The 15216-nt window shown below is 35.3% G+C and overlaps 1 protein-coding gene across 3 annotated transcripts in view; it reads right to left on the reverse strand.

Annotated features, from left to right (window-relative positions):
* CDKAL1 (CDK5 regulatory subunit associated protein 1 like 1) overlaps positions 1-15216 on the reverse strand; it is a 333166-nt gene that overhangs the window by 224839 nt on the left and 93111 nt on the right. For all 3 annotated transcript variants that reach the window (XM_058174902.1, XM_058174904.1, XM_058174903.1), the window contains exons 6-7: positions 12269-12365; positions 9649-9697 (exon numbers count right to left, since the gene is read on the reverse strand). In XM_058174902.1, the coding sequence (XP_058030885.1) occupies positions 9649-9697; positions 12269-12365 (146 nt within the window). The remainder of the gene's footprint in view (positions 1-9648; positions 9698-12268; positions 12366-15216) is intronic.

The raw sequence follows: 15216 nt of genomic DNA on the forward strand, positions 1-15216 counted from the left end.
CATGCAGAAGCACCGCCGGCTGGTGCTTTGTTATTTCCAGGGTGGCCCCGTGGGCCAGATCTAAGTACCCCACAGGCCAGATCCGGCCCCTAGGCCTTGAGTTTGACACCCTGTATTAGGGGATTTCTTAACAGCGTTTAAATTAACATTATCTTTAACTTTGACTTGATGATTTCTGTTCATTATTGGAAATCAGAATAAAGTTAGGCATATGAATAAAGATCATATTTCAACATTATTAAAAACAAACAACTTTTCTAACATTATAGAAATAGTTTAAAACTTCTATTTAAACCGAGAGTATTTTGTAGCCAGGCAAAGGCGCCCAGTGAACTCATGAAGTAATGTATCCAATAAGTTCTAAAACATGGTTGACATTAGAACTGAGGACTATAGTAATTTGAATTAAGTAATAACTCAAATATTGTTTTTCAAGCTGAGCCCTCTGTTTTTGGTTACATGGACTAATACACTGTCCATGCCTGGGTGCTTGTTTTAAAGTTTAAAATCTTGAATTAGAAATAACAGTCTGGCTGTAATTAAAATCAAAAGGCTTCCTGATTAGCCGTTGTGAAGCAGTTTAAAAGAAGGTAACCAAAGGAAAAAAATGTAAACATTTTGTTTTTCTTTTACCTACAATTATGTTAATGAAGCTTTAAAAAAAATACAGCAAGTATTAATGCCAGTAGCATTTGGCTAAGTTTTGGAATGAGCTAAAATCTTACTTCATAGCTGGGTTCGTATATGACATCACCCAACCATTTTTAGTTTTGGTTTAGACAATATAGCATAACACAATAGATGAACCCAACTTCATGGGGAGAGAAAACAATAAATGGAAGACTTATACTCTTTGCTTGCATCACAAAGAGGAGGGGAAAAGCCTGCCCGTGTGGACATTGTCATAGAAACTCAGCCATTGCGTAACAGAGAAACCAGGTTTCAGACTAAAATATATGATGCATTTTTGGCAATAAAAGAATTAGCAGTATTAGAAGCACCAGTATCAAATAAGTGTGGTTTGCACTTTATGTTCTTATAGTATCCAAAGACATTGTGTAGTGTTGCTTATAATACAGCTGCATGAAGGCTTTCTTAAGCTATTTGTACACAACTTGGTCTACAAAATAATCACATTTGCCTTATAAGGGCAAATAAACTGGAATGACTGTAGCTCAGTGGTAGAAGCAATGCCTTTCAGATTCTTCAAGTAGGACTGGCAAAGCCCTTGTCTGAAGTTTTAGAAATCTGATGTTGGTCAGCACTGCTGAATTGAACAAATCAATGGTCCAACTCTGTGGCTGTATGCTCAGATACAATATCCATGGATATCCCCTTGTTTCCTTCAAGGCTTTCAACTCACCTGATCTTTTCTTTTACAATTGGCCGCACCATCAAACTCATGCCATATTCTCAGAAATCCAGAAAATGCCTCCCAAATTGGGAAACAGCTAGCTTAGGGTGACATCTCCCTCTCTTAATTCCTTAAACAAGTTTATATTTGTGAACTGAGCACAAAGAATCTAATATTTAACACAAACATGAGACTTTTTCACTGATATATTTTCACTGATATATTGCTCAAGCAAAGTGGAACAATTAGCACACTAGCCTTTTCAGAGTCAAGCTAACATTTACAGTTCAGAACCCAGCTTTATTTTAAAAAGATAAAGAATTGTAAAATACAACAGTACAGTAAGAGAGATTAAACAGTACTGTATTTAGAAAAAAAATTAAAACAGTATTATAAAGGTTTGTTATTTTCATATCATGATAAAGTACACGAAGAAATCCATTATTTAGAGTACTGGAATGTACAGACTGCATCTGTAGTATTCACTAATTATTCTTTCTTGGTATATCACATTAATGAGGGTGTTATCATTAGCTAATTAAATAAGTAGCTATTTTCTAATGCTATTACTTACAAAAGATTCTTGGATTTAACAATATGCACCATGCTTGTTAATTAAAATAAATGTAAAGTCTTCGCACTGTTGGAAATATCTGAGTCATCACAAAGCTAAAAATATACAATGAAAATTAATGTTCAAAGAATCCTAAAGAAATAAAGCATCCTTTTAAAAAAGTTTCTTATCACAAACAAGAAAACCAATCAACAATCAGAAACCCATACATTTAAATAAATTCAAATACATCAAGTACCACGAAGGATTGTGTCCAGGTCACTTTGGAAATTGGCAAATGTTCACTACTGAATGAGTAAGGCACTGAAACAATCTCTTTGCGACAAAGCTGGATTAATAATAGTATTAATTAAAATCCATAAATATGTAAAGTATATTTTCATTTTATTAATTTTCTGATGAAGCACAGTTAGAAGATAGAAAACATTTTATGGTAAATATATGATTTCACACTATAGGCAAAATATTACACGCTTGTTTTCAATGAAATCCATTAAACCAATGCAGTCAGTCCACATTTTACTGAAATTAAAAGAATGAAATGGAGTTTAACAGGCTTTTTATAGTATTAGTTGATTTTTCTTTTTACAAATACTGAAGCTAATATTTGAAAAAGGTTCCTTTTGTAATGTTTCTATGTTGCACAATGATCTAAAGGAAGCCATGTACTTACTTACTTACTTACTTTACTTACTTACTTACTTATTTATTTATTTATATTAAATTCATATTCTGCCCATCTCACCAATAAGGTGACTCTGGGCAGCTTGCAAATGTAAAAAGGTAAATATAAATATAACTTAAACTCTTTAGGATTTAACCCTTTTAATTGAGACCTAATTGATATAATTAGCTTCATATGTTAACTAATATCTGATTAAGCAGTGCAGAGCTTTTCTACAACCTTTACTTGAAAAAGAACTCTTATTTTCAATATAGCCAAAATACTATTTTCACCAATATCAAAAGGCTCACATTCTCTTTTGTTAAAAAGAGAGTCAATACAAATTAATATAACATCTGGTTTTCAGTTGCTAATCGGTCAATAACTATGTCAAATCAACATGGTATAAACATAGTTTTATAAAACCGATTGTATATTATGAGCTGTGAATGAAATATCACACAAGTAAAAAAAAAGTTTGCTTAGAATAGAATAGAATAGAATAGAATAGAATAGAATAGAATAGAATAGAATAGAATAGAATAGAATAGAATAGAATTCTTTATTGGCCAAGTGTGATTGGACCCACAAGGAATTTGTCTTGGTGCATACGCTCTCAGTGTATATAAAAGAAAAGATACATTCGTCAAGAATCATAAGGTACAAAACTTAATGATAGTCATAGGGAACAAATAAGCAATCAAATCATATTAGGAAACAGTCAATATAAATTGTAAGGATACCAGCAACAAGGTTACAGTCATACAGTCATAAGTGGGAGGAGATGGGTGATAGGAACGATGAGAAGATTAATAGTAGTGCAGATTTAATAACTAGATTGACAGTGTTGAGAGAATTATTTGTTTAGCAGAGTGATGGCTTTCGGGAAAAAACTGTTCTTGTGTCTAGTTGTTCTGGTGTGCAGTGCTCTATAACGTCGTTTTGAGGATAGGAGTTGAAACAGTTTATGTCCAGGATGCAAGGGGTCTGTAAATATTTTCACAGCCCTCTTTTTGACTTGTGCAGTATACAGGTCCTCAATGGAAGACCGGTTGGTAGTAATTGTTTTTTTTGCAGTTCTAATTATCCTCTGAAGTCTGTGTCTGTCTTGTTGGGTTGCAGAACCAAACCAGACAGTTATAGAGGTGCAGATGACAGACTCCATAATTCCTCTGTAGAACTATATTAGCAACTTCTTGGGCAGTTTGAGCTGGCGCAGAAAGAATATTCTTTGTTATGCTTTTTTGATGATGTTTTTGATGATAGGTGTCCATTTTAGGTCTTGAGATATGGTAGAACCTAGAAATTTGAAGGTCTCTACTGTTGATACTGTGTTGGCTAGTATTGTAAGAGGTGGTAGTATGGAAGGTTTTCTCCTAAAGTCCACCACCATTTCTACGGTTTTGAGTGTGTTCAGTTCCAGATTGTTCTGGTCCACCACGAGCATAGTTGTTCAACCTCCTGTCTGTATGCAGATTCATCATTGTCTTGAATGAGACCGATCATTGTTGTGTCATCTGAGAACTTCTGTAGTTTAACAGATGGATCATTTAAGGTGCAGTCGTTGGTATACAGAGAGAAGAGAAGTGGAGAGAGCACACAACCTTGTGGGGCCCCTGTGCTAATTGTACAGAAAGGGAGGAAGGAAGGAAGAATATAGGAAACAGGTATAATTTGATTACTCAAATATATTCTCATGTGGAACCAAAAGCTAGTAGATACATTACTTTTCTGTCTTGACAGGCAAAGCAAATAAATATAGAACTAATGAATTGTATGAAGGATGGTAGAAAACTCAAATGATTAAATTATATTACAATTTATACTACCATATAAGAAAAATTGTCAATCTGCACATATAGATTGTCCTTAATTTAGAACTGTAATTGAACCTGAAATTACAGTTTTAAGTTAAGGCATCACATGACGGGACCCAAGTTTTTGACATCTTTTGTAGCGATTATTAAACAAACCCTGCAGTAGTTCAGTGAAATGGAGTTCATTTGTTTTAACTGATAAATTAATTTCAAACTGCGGTTTAATACCATGACTTAGTAAAAGTCAATAGCCATAGTTTCTTGATTCATTCATCAGAGAACTAAGACCTTTACTACATGGGAAATACATTGTCATATCTCAGTTTATTATGGTGATATCTAATTTTCTTTTAAAAAATACTGTGGATAAATGCAGGTGATAAGTATGTAACTTCAATATCTGAATATTTACAAATTAAGCGGTGGAAATATAATTATTATTTTATTTTATTTTATTCGATTTTTATACCGCCCTTCTCCCGAAGGACTCAGTACGGTGTACAGCCAAATTATGGATAGCAGACATCAAGTAATATTGATGAAAGATATTACCAAATTAAGAATTCAATTATTCATTAACTGTTCTCCAATTACCCAAACCATACAGATTATATTGATATTTCCTAGTGTGACACATGAACCCACACATGATTACACAAGTTTTGTGTAAACCACAACAATATGGGTTTTTCAACAAATTACGTTTTAAACAACTCTGGCTTAATCTTACCTACAAATCCACATTTATTCTACTTTTCCAAGTTAACATTTCCAGTTTAGTGGTGAGTTCTAATAAAACATTTTCAAGACTTTTAATACTTCTTTTTTAGAGTTTATTCTATTAGTTTAACTCTCATCAGGAAGCTTAATTTCCTGTGATTCATGTGCCTTTGTTTAGATTGGAAATGGGAAAGGTGCTTCAGATCCGGCATGGGTATTTGGTATACCTGTCAACAGCTCCTGAAACAAGCTGTGTCTTTTCCTGAATAGCTGCACATTCTCTTCTTATAATGACTTGCAACACTGATGAGTAATTAGCACTGTTAATTAGCACCGTGCTAATCTACATCCATGCTGTTACAAAAAAAAGTAATAGCACACACGGAATTAAAGTATCCTTTAGTTATATGACTAAAGAAGCACAGAAAGTAAGGGTGTTGAATTTATATATATATATATATATATTATTCATCTGTACCCCTATAACTGTCTGGTTTGGTTCTGTAACCCAATAAGACAGACACAGACTTCAGAGGATAATTAGAACTGCAGAAAAAACAATTACTACCAACCTGCCTTCTACTGAGGACCTGTATAAAAGAGTCAAAAAGAGGGCTATGAAAATATTTATAGACCTCTTGCATCCTGGACATAAACTGTTTCAACTCCTACCCTCAAAACGACACTATAGAACACTGCACACTAGAACTACTAGACACAAGAACAGTTTCTTCCTGAACGCCATTACTCTGCTAAACAATTTCCTCAACACCGTCAAACTATTCACTAAGTCTGCATTACTATTAATCTTCTCATCATTCCTATCACCCATCTCTTCCCACTTATGACTGTATGACTGTAACCTTGTTGCTGGTATCCTTACGATTTATATTGATTGTTTCCTAGTATGATTTGATTGCTTATTTGTACTCTATGACTATCATTAAGTGTTGTACCTTATGATTCTTGATGAATGTATCTTTTCTTTTTATATACACTGAGAGCATATACACCAAAGACAAATTCCTTGTGTGTCCAATCACACTTGGCCAATAAAGAATTCTAATTTTAATTTACACAGATTTTATTATCATATATGAAGAAATATCAACACTGATAGTAAAATATTTTCTGCCATGGGTACATGGCAGTAGGAAACTGCAGTGAGCCTTCGTTTCTACTGCATGCAAAAAAATATCTGTATGTTTCTCACAAATTGATGACTTTTTCTCACCCCAAAAGGGCAGTGAACTTATGGGGAGGAAAATGTCACATTTAATACGGTTCAAGGAGAATTCAGGAGAGTTCTTTTGTGCTTAGGCGGGTGTCTAGACCGACAGACATGTTGTCAATAAACATTCTCTACTTTAGCCTACACAATGTACACACAGATCATCTTGTGAGCTTTTAGTGGCCCACCAATAACAACAGATTGATTGGTATGGTAGCTAAACAGTTGGCAAATATTAGTTAATATTTAAACTAGGAAACAGATAGACCATATTAACCAGACAGGTTAATGTGATTGAGATTTAGAGGGGTGAGACGAAGTCTGAAAAAGTTCAAAACTGAAGTAATTTCCTTTTACTTGTTTACAGTAATCCTGTCCAGTGACCCATTTCACAAAACCTTCTGTGAGACTCAGGACCAATATAGGTTTTATTCAACCGGAAAGTCTAGTCTTCTCTTAATCCAATATGGATACACTTGACAAAATGCAGCTGTTTTGACGTTTTGCAGGAAACTTTATGAAGTCAAGGAAAGTGTTCAAGCTGGCTAATATTCACAGCATTAAAATAGCAAGAGCATAGGCACGATTTTTTTTATGAAAACTGTAAAAATCAGTTTAAGGTAGTATAATTCTATTTCTAATGTCCACTCTGTTTCATAAATCCAGGAGATGGGCATATAAGATCTGCATTCTAAATTCCATGCAATGCAAACTGTAAAACCTGATTTTGTTTCATACAAGGCATGAACAAGAATGCTAAACTCCTCCTTCACCTAGCAAGCAAATTTTGAATTGGACAGAGAAGGGTTTCTGTAGACAAGCAACAGTTGCCCTGAGGAATACATGTCTGGTGCATTTCTTCACGTTTCCCCCCTCCTCCCAATTCAGCCTGCTACAATAATTGGTCAGCCAGATGTTAAGCAAGTCTACAATCATCTCACAAGTCATAATTCTAAATGATAAAGCTTAACATATGTAACTTTTAAAAAATCATACTATTTTTTGTAGATCAAGTCTACCATTATTATCTATGTATTAGGTATGGAGCATGGAAACTGAGAGGCTGTGAGAGGCTGTGAGTTATGTCATACCTGCCAATGAACCCAATTACTGATATGCCTAAGAGTAATGGGAAGAGTGAAAGATGCCAAGAATATTTAGTTGCTACTATCTAGTTTCCTAACACACTGAGGTCCAAAATCCTTGTTGCTGTGCCCCCCACCACCACCAGCAGTCAACACAGCATGGCTAATAGTGACAGACACTAAGTGATACACTTTGGTAAACTCCAAAAAAACAACATTTTCTGTACCAGTGTTTCATGGTAGATAAGCTCTCATAAAAGCATGGGGAGCACAGAAAATGCAGAAATTTGATTTTAGATAATACAAGCAGTTTACACACATGCACACAAAAATTATTTTAGAGTGGATTTATACTCATCTCCCCCCTCACCCCAGGTATATATGTATACCTGTGCGCTCTCATAGAGAGGGACTCCTCAGGGTGCCGTCAGCGAGGCAATGTCGTCTGGCGACGCCCAGGGGAAGGGCCTTCTCTGTGGGGGCTCCCACCCTCTGGAACGAACTACCCCCCGGACTTCGTCAGCTTCCGGACCTTCGGACCTTCCGCCGCGAGCTTAAAACATACTTATTTAATTGCGCAGGACTGAGTTAGATTTTAAATTTATGGTTTTAAATTGGGTTTTATTCCTATATTTTTTAATTATTGGGCTTTTAGAATAAGTTTTTTAATTGTTTTTATATTGTATTTATGTGTTTTTTAAGTGCCTGTAAACCGCCCTGAGTCCTTCGGGAGATAGGGCGGTATATAAATATGATCAAATAAATAAATAAATAAAATAAATAATGTATGTCCAATTTGCAGGTGGATCTAGCTTTAAGGAGGTATCTTTAAGGTCAGTTATGAAGCTACAGCCATGGCGCTCAGAATTCATTTGCTCTACTCCTCTTTCCCTTTGTAGTCGCTATCTTTCATCTTTTTCTTTTCCCACTCTTCTCTTTTCTCTTTGTTCCGCCCAGAGCAATGATGGGCATCGAAGTTATCTTTAATAATAGAATAACAGAGTTGGAAGGCACCTTGGAGTTTTCTAGTCCAACCCCTTGCTCAAGCAGGAAACTCTTGCACCGTTTCAGACAAATGAAACGGTACAAATTGTTATCCAATACAAGACTTCACTACTTTTACACCATCCTTTCATTGCATTATGTTCTGCTAACTTGGCTACAATTAAGAAATTTAAAATCCTGCATCTCTGATTTACATTCTGTTTTTTTTAAAACAGCCTGTAGAAGATGTTGCAAATACCTATATTCTCCCAAATATACAGCCTTTTTGTATGCATTCTGCACAAAGTCATTTTCACTAGACCACTCTCCTATTTCATAATGCCTTAAGGTAAACCTCAAAGTCACTTACAGTCTCTCATAAGTACTTTCACATTTTTCTCTCTTTCTTATGTTTATCTTATATGGACTATATGTATACTGCCAAAACCCTAATTTAATATTTTTATCTAACATCTTCTGACCATCATCCCAAAGGTAAATTGCTACATTACAGTTTAATGATCTTGGCAAAGTTTGTATAGGTTTTATTGGAAGTTAAGGTTTTATAACAATTGGATCCAAATGACAAAGAGGATGCAATATCCAGAACTGAGGTCAGCTGCCGTTTCAGTGAGAGTATTAATAAAACACTTGATGTTTAAGTTGGCCAAACCAGTTATTTTCAGTATGGGAGCATTTTAATATTTTCTCTATTCAAGTTATGTCTTGTAAGTCTTCTCTACAAGCTATACAAATTTGTATTCTTTATAAGAATATAAAAGCACTCTATGCTTTGTAAAATTCATACCATATTTTTCAGTATTCTAAAACCCCTGTATCCTTTGATGCAACACTTGACATCTGATACAGTTAAATACTGCAATAAATGAACATTAATTTGTCTGAAATACATCATGATCTGTATCACATAAAAAGGAACACTGAAATTCAAATTTTTAAAAAGTATTAAATATTAAAAAACCAATCACTGAGCAAGCCAGCTAGGGTGATCTATTTTAATTTGGGTCAGCTTTCTGTATATTTTTTGTGATGTATGTGACATTTGCTAAATATTTACATTTCAGTCAGTATTTGGAATGTGTATAGGGCATATTTCGACAGGAGATTCCTTAGGGATATACTGTATGTGATCAAAGCAACATCAGGAATGAGCACTGAGAAGAATGAATGCATGCATTATTTCAGCTGAATAACTTACCCTTAATAGTTTCCTCAACAACTTCCACTACACGATCTATCTGTTGAACCTGAAACGTAATAGATTAATAAATCAAGCTGTGAATATTCAGATGACCTTTGAAAGACCCTTTTTCAAATACATTCTAGAATGTATTTAATCCACATAAAAAGGAGCCCTTGCACTTTTTGCAATATGCTTTCTACTTACAGGTTTCTGCTTGCAAGACAGATTGAAAAGGGAATCAAATAAAAGTCAATGCCTATGTTTTACTGCACTCATATTGTGCTTTTAAAATATAAAAGCCATCTTACAGCAAAGTTTAGCACCAATTTCATGCCAGCAAAAAGAATTACTCAATGCAGTAAGAACTAATTATAAAGGAAAGATCACTGCAGGCATGAAGTGTAGAGAATTTATATAATTATGAATGGTGGCCAATAAGCTGTACTATTAGCAAGCACTGACAGCATCCCTGAACAAGAGAGTAGTGGTAGAAAATCTGGAAGACATTCAAATTCTGCACTCCAGTCTCTTTCTACAAAGCCTGATAAGCAATTTTACAGCTCAGTCACTTAAAATGTCTACAGAGAAAAAGCTGCATATATAATGCCTGGAAGTTCAGAGTTTACAAGGACCAGCGACATTCACTAAGAAGCTCAATGAAAATATTTCCTCTTCAAGCCATGGAATTAAGTAGTATGTTATTCACATGCTATGCCTGACCATAAATAATCCAGTGGAGAACATCCTTACACATATATACAACCAGTGTTCTTGTATGAGATTGGTTAATATAAACTGAATTTTTTTTAAAAAAAAGATCTAGGAATGTCAAAAAGCTTCAGATTGTTTTTTTAAACAAATGTAATGCTGTGGGTACAACTATTCCATTGTGTGAAATACCCAAAGTGCCTTTTACTGCCTGAAAAGGTTACTAAGACCTGTACTGAACCACAAAAATAAAACAAAAAAAAGTGGGAGGGAGTTTCCCTGTTCAATCGTGTTCCAACTTTAGTGGGTGGACTCATCTGTTTCTTAGCTGAGGGACCCAGCATTGTCCAAAGATATTTCTGTGGTCATGTGGCCAGTGCAAAGTGCATGGAATGCTGTTAGCTTTCCATTAAAGTGGTATCTATTTATCTACTTGCATGTGTATGCTTTTGAGCTAGGGTAAGATTGGGAACTCACCCTATCATATGGTACTTATGGGGTCTTGAACTGCCAAACTTCCAATCAACAACTCAGCATCTTAACCGCTAGGAGGCTACCATGTCCCATAGATACAACGTGTTATGTGGATTCACATGTTGTTGAATCCAATCTTTATCAGTGAATACTTTTTAAAAAATTGTTTAATGTGAAGCAGAAATCTTGGACGTAGCTGGAAGTAGCATGTGTTGTGTTTAATGAGATTAGCAAATGCATTTGGGAATTCCAGTTTCAGACAGCCAGAATATATAACCATGTTCTGTTAAAAGAGCCACAGTGGCTTGGTCTGCATATAAAATGAACTCAGAATAAGTATACTGTACTTGCATTTTACACTAAATTTTTTAAAAAGCGCATTATGATGTAACATTAGATGAAACAGGCCAAAATAATAATTTACTTTTTTGTGTAATAGCCTGTAATTCTAAGCCCTAAGCCTAAGGCATACTTTTACTGTGGTTTCAGTGATACTTGTCCTCCCTGCACTTGTTATGTCTGACATATGATCTCTTTATGAGTGCACTATTTTAATCATATATTAAATGATTCCAATGCACCCATCCCACGTTTTGCTTCAATCTGTCAGATGGCTTCCCTATGACATTCAGATCACGAAACTGGTATCAGAACACCTTCCAAACTAGTGTGTAAAACCTTTACTTAAAGTGGGAGATATCTTATTGATTGCCTGTTTATGTCAATGTCTGGATGAACTGCCTTTTCAGTGAGACCATTTTAAAAGAAAGGGCCTATCAATTCAATATAAAACACTTTGAAAAAGATTGTACAGGTTTGAGACAGCCTGTATATAAGTACAGGAAACAAAACTCCAGAGCTTTTTCGCAAATGCAATATCTCTTCTTTCTCCTAATACGGGAAGTTCAAATTCCCAAACTGTCAAATAACGGTAAAGGATGTCGCTGTTCTAGAAAACCTTCCTGATGTCAATTTATGCTGAGACACATCAGTTTCTTGACTGATGTGGAATAAATGGGAGAGAATTCGGCAGTTCCATCAGTAATAAATATTACATTGAAAGAGTGTATAATTCTGTTCTCTACAATTCATCATTTTTCCAGGTTTATGGTATAATGTAGAATATGGTAAAAACTTAAACAGACTTTCAGAAACAACGTTTTGAGATTAGACTAGCAAAATCTATAGCCAAGATAACATTTTAGGTTCTTAAAATGCATCAGGATCAAGATCAAGGTTGACTCAGCCTTCCATCCTTTATAAGGTAGGTAAAATGAGGACCCAGATTGTTGGGGGCAATAAAAGTTGACTTTGTATATAATATACAAATGGATAAAGACTATTGCTTAACACAATGTAAGCCGCCCTGAGTCTTCGGAGAAGGGCGGGATATAAATTCAAATTAAAAAAAAAAAAGTTCTGAGAGAATTTCAATGCACCATAATATTCTCACCCCAATAATGCTCAGACCTTGCAGATAGTCTTGTCGGGGCTGGGCTTGTGGAACACATCCAGCTAGGACAACCTTCTTTTTTCCTTCTTGGGCTTTCCTAAAATGAACAAACAATCCTTCAGTGGCAGAACACATTCATTTAATTAACATTCACTAACTTTGCACCACTTCTGTCACGGTATGAAAAGATTGGAAAAACCAAGAACGTTGCCTAATTATGTCATTCTGCCAGTAAACAGATTCTTAATTGCACTTCTTTCCCACACACATCCTTCAGATCTTCCCTGGAGGGTTGGAGGATTCTCCAGAGTTGATCTGGAATACAGGTAAGGATTGAGGTGAGTGGAGACACAATAATGGCACATACTGTTGCACTTGTAGAAGTCCGTTTGCGTAATATTAAATCCTAGTCAAAACTTCATCTGGTGTGATATGAATTTCCACATATAAAATTATTCATATACATCCCAAGGGGGAAAAACTAACTTTTTATGCTTTATTTTCTGGCTGTCATGAAGATGAAGGAAAAAAACACATTCATCTCTTCATGAATTCATATATCATAATCCTTAGAGCATTTGATTCTAAGTATTGATTTCAGGCTAGTTTATAGTTCACTAGATTCTCCTTTCTGAAGATAAGAACATTTGCCCTCCTCTAAACGATCCAGCATGTTAACAATTCTTCAGGATTATGTAAGGTAATTAATTACCAGTTTGCTCACATGCTTGCTTTGCACGCGCACCACTTCTGAGCATGCACAGAAGTTTCTGCGCATGCACAGAGCGTATCTGATGACTTCTGGGCGGGTGGGCAGAATCTCCCACCCTTGCTACTACCGGTTCTCCTGAACCAGTGTGAACCGGGAGCAACCCACCACTGATGTAAACATGTTCAGAATATCATCAGAGGTTGGATTCAACCAGATTTTAACTTTATCACTACTTGGGTGTTTAAGATTATAGGACTTTTTAAATCATATACCAAACATTCATTGGTAGCTCTATGTTGCATGAAAAAATATAACCTTTTCTCCTGAAAAAGCTGGAAATATGGCAGTTGGATGCATATTAAAAATGCAAACTTTTCAATTAAATTTCCATAAAATGTGACAAAAGATAATAGAATTTAGAATAAACTACATTAATCTAATAAAAATTCTCTACCTAGCCCTCTATCCATGTGACCCAATACTTAATTATATATTTTTTTCTCTCATTCTCATTCAAGATTAATTTCTTTTTAATACCATTTAATGGTTCTGTTCCGTTTAATAAAAGCCCTAATGTTATTTGTTTATTTTATGATAAAAAAGACTATACTGTACAGGAATGTTACAAATGCCTTTAACCCTCAAAATCTTTTAATGCTGGTGGAAAAGTGGGGGGAGGGAAGAGAAGTCTTAAAAGAATTTCAGTAGCATAAATGAATACATTTCTATTTTCAGAACCTTCCTACACTGTAGTTAAATAAATTTCAGCATTCATTTTAAATCTAATTGGCTCTTAATTTATACAATAATTTATATGCTTCAGACTCCTACTTCAACTTAAATCTGATTTGCACAATCTCACTGCAGTGAAGTTTAATTAGAACAACTATCTTCTGAGATTTTTGGAAAAGTCATCTGTATAATAGATATTTTAAAAAAGAAACCTCTACAGTATATTAATGGTTAGCTGCAATCTTCCCTTTTAAAGCCACTATAATAGAATAAACAATCTGACCCAACGTAGGTGAAAATTTCCCCCCAAAGCCCAGTAAGATAAAGGAGGAATGTGCAATTTTCTAATCTGCCTAGCACTGTGATGGCGAACCTTTTAAGCACAGAATGCCCAAACCAGAAGGTATTTGTGTGTGCGCGCATGCGTGTGCCACAGCACCAGAAATCCAACAACCAGCTGGCCAGCGTGCATCGACAACCCGACGACTAGCTAGCTGAGCTGGGGTGATAGCGTGCATGCCCAGAGAGAGGGCTCTGCGTGCCACCTCATCATGGGCCTAGCAAGTTTGTATTGGTACTCGTGAATTCATCAGGAACAGAAAATAAGACTTAATTGAGCCTTTAGAAATCAGCTACATGAAGTACAGTATAGGGCTTGCCGTGAATTATCTATGTGAACCTGTAAATTATTTACTACTAGAGATTTAAGGACAAGACTTCAGATTGCATTCCCTAAAGGGAAGAGATGAAGAAGTAGTCTGGGCCGTTGTTTCTTCTAAGATTTTCTTTTTCCTACCTTCGGGGAGGTAGGGAAGAAGCAATCCTTAATGACAATTCCATAAAAAGCTTTGTCCAAAAAAAAAACCACAAACCCAAAGATTTGGACAGTAACTTCACAAGAAAAGAATGTCGAAGAATAAAATTGGGACTAATAACATGGTTTGCCAGATGTTCCTCTTATCAAACCTGTGTACACCACAGTCACTTTTTTAAAAAATTAGGTAGTTAAAGTTTCCTTTAAACTTTAAAACAGCACTCAGTACAAACATTCCAGGTTTCACATTTAAAGGCCTAGAGAGGCATAATGGAGCTGAATGACTGCTCCTTTCAGCTGGGTTTATACATCAAGTAATTTCTATGTTTGTGATGTAGTATACTGCACGAACCTAACCACAGAGGTTTGTGTTGTATAAACTTTAGCAAGTGTGGTTTATTCAAGAAGCTGTAGTTCAGCAAATCCACGGTATAATACAATGCCTCAAGCAAAGGAATCTTCAGGCAGAGGAAAAGCCAGCTTGATGAACAGAAAATTATACGTACAGGGAGCAGTGGGTTGTGATTCACAAAAGACAGGAGCCTTCTATCATAAAAAACCTTGTTGACTGGTACAAGTTTAGGATTAATAAATAGAATGTTATTTTCAAGAATGGCAACTCTGATAGCAGCAGAAGACAATCTGACAGCACTGCAGCAAATATCCCCAATTTTGTATCTTCTACACGTT

This window comes from Ahaetulla prasina, chromosome 3, assembly GCF_028640845.1.
Source record: "Ahaetulla prasina isolate Xishuangbanna chromosome 3, ASM2864084v1, whole genome shotgun sequence".
NCBI classification, from domain to species: Eukaryota; Metazoa; Chordata; class Lepidosauria; order Squamata; family Colubridae; genus Ahaetulla; species Ahaetulla prasina.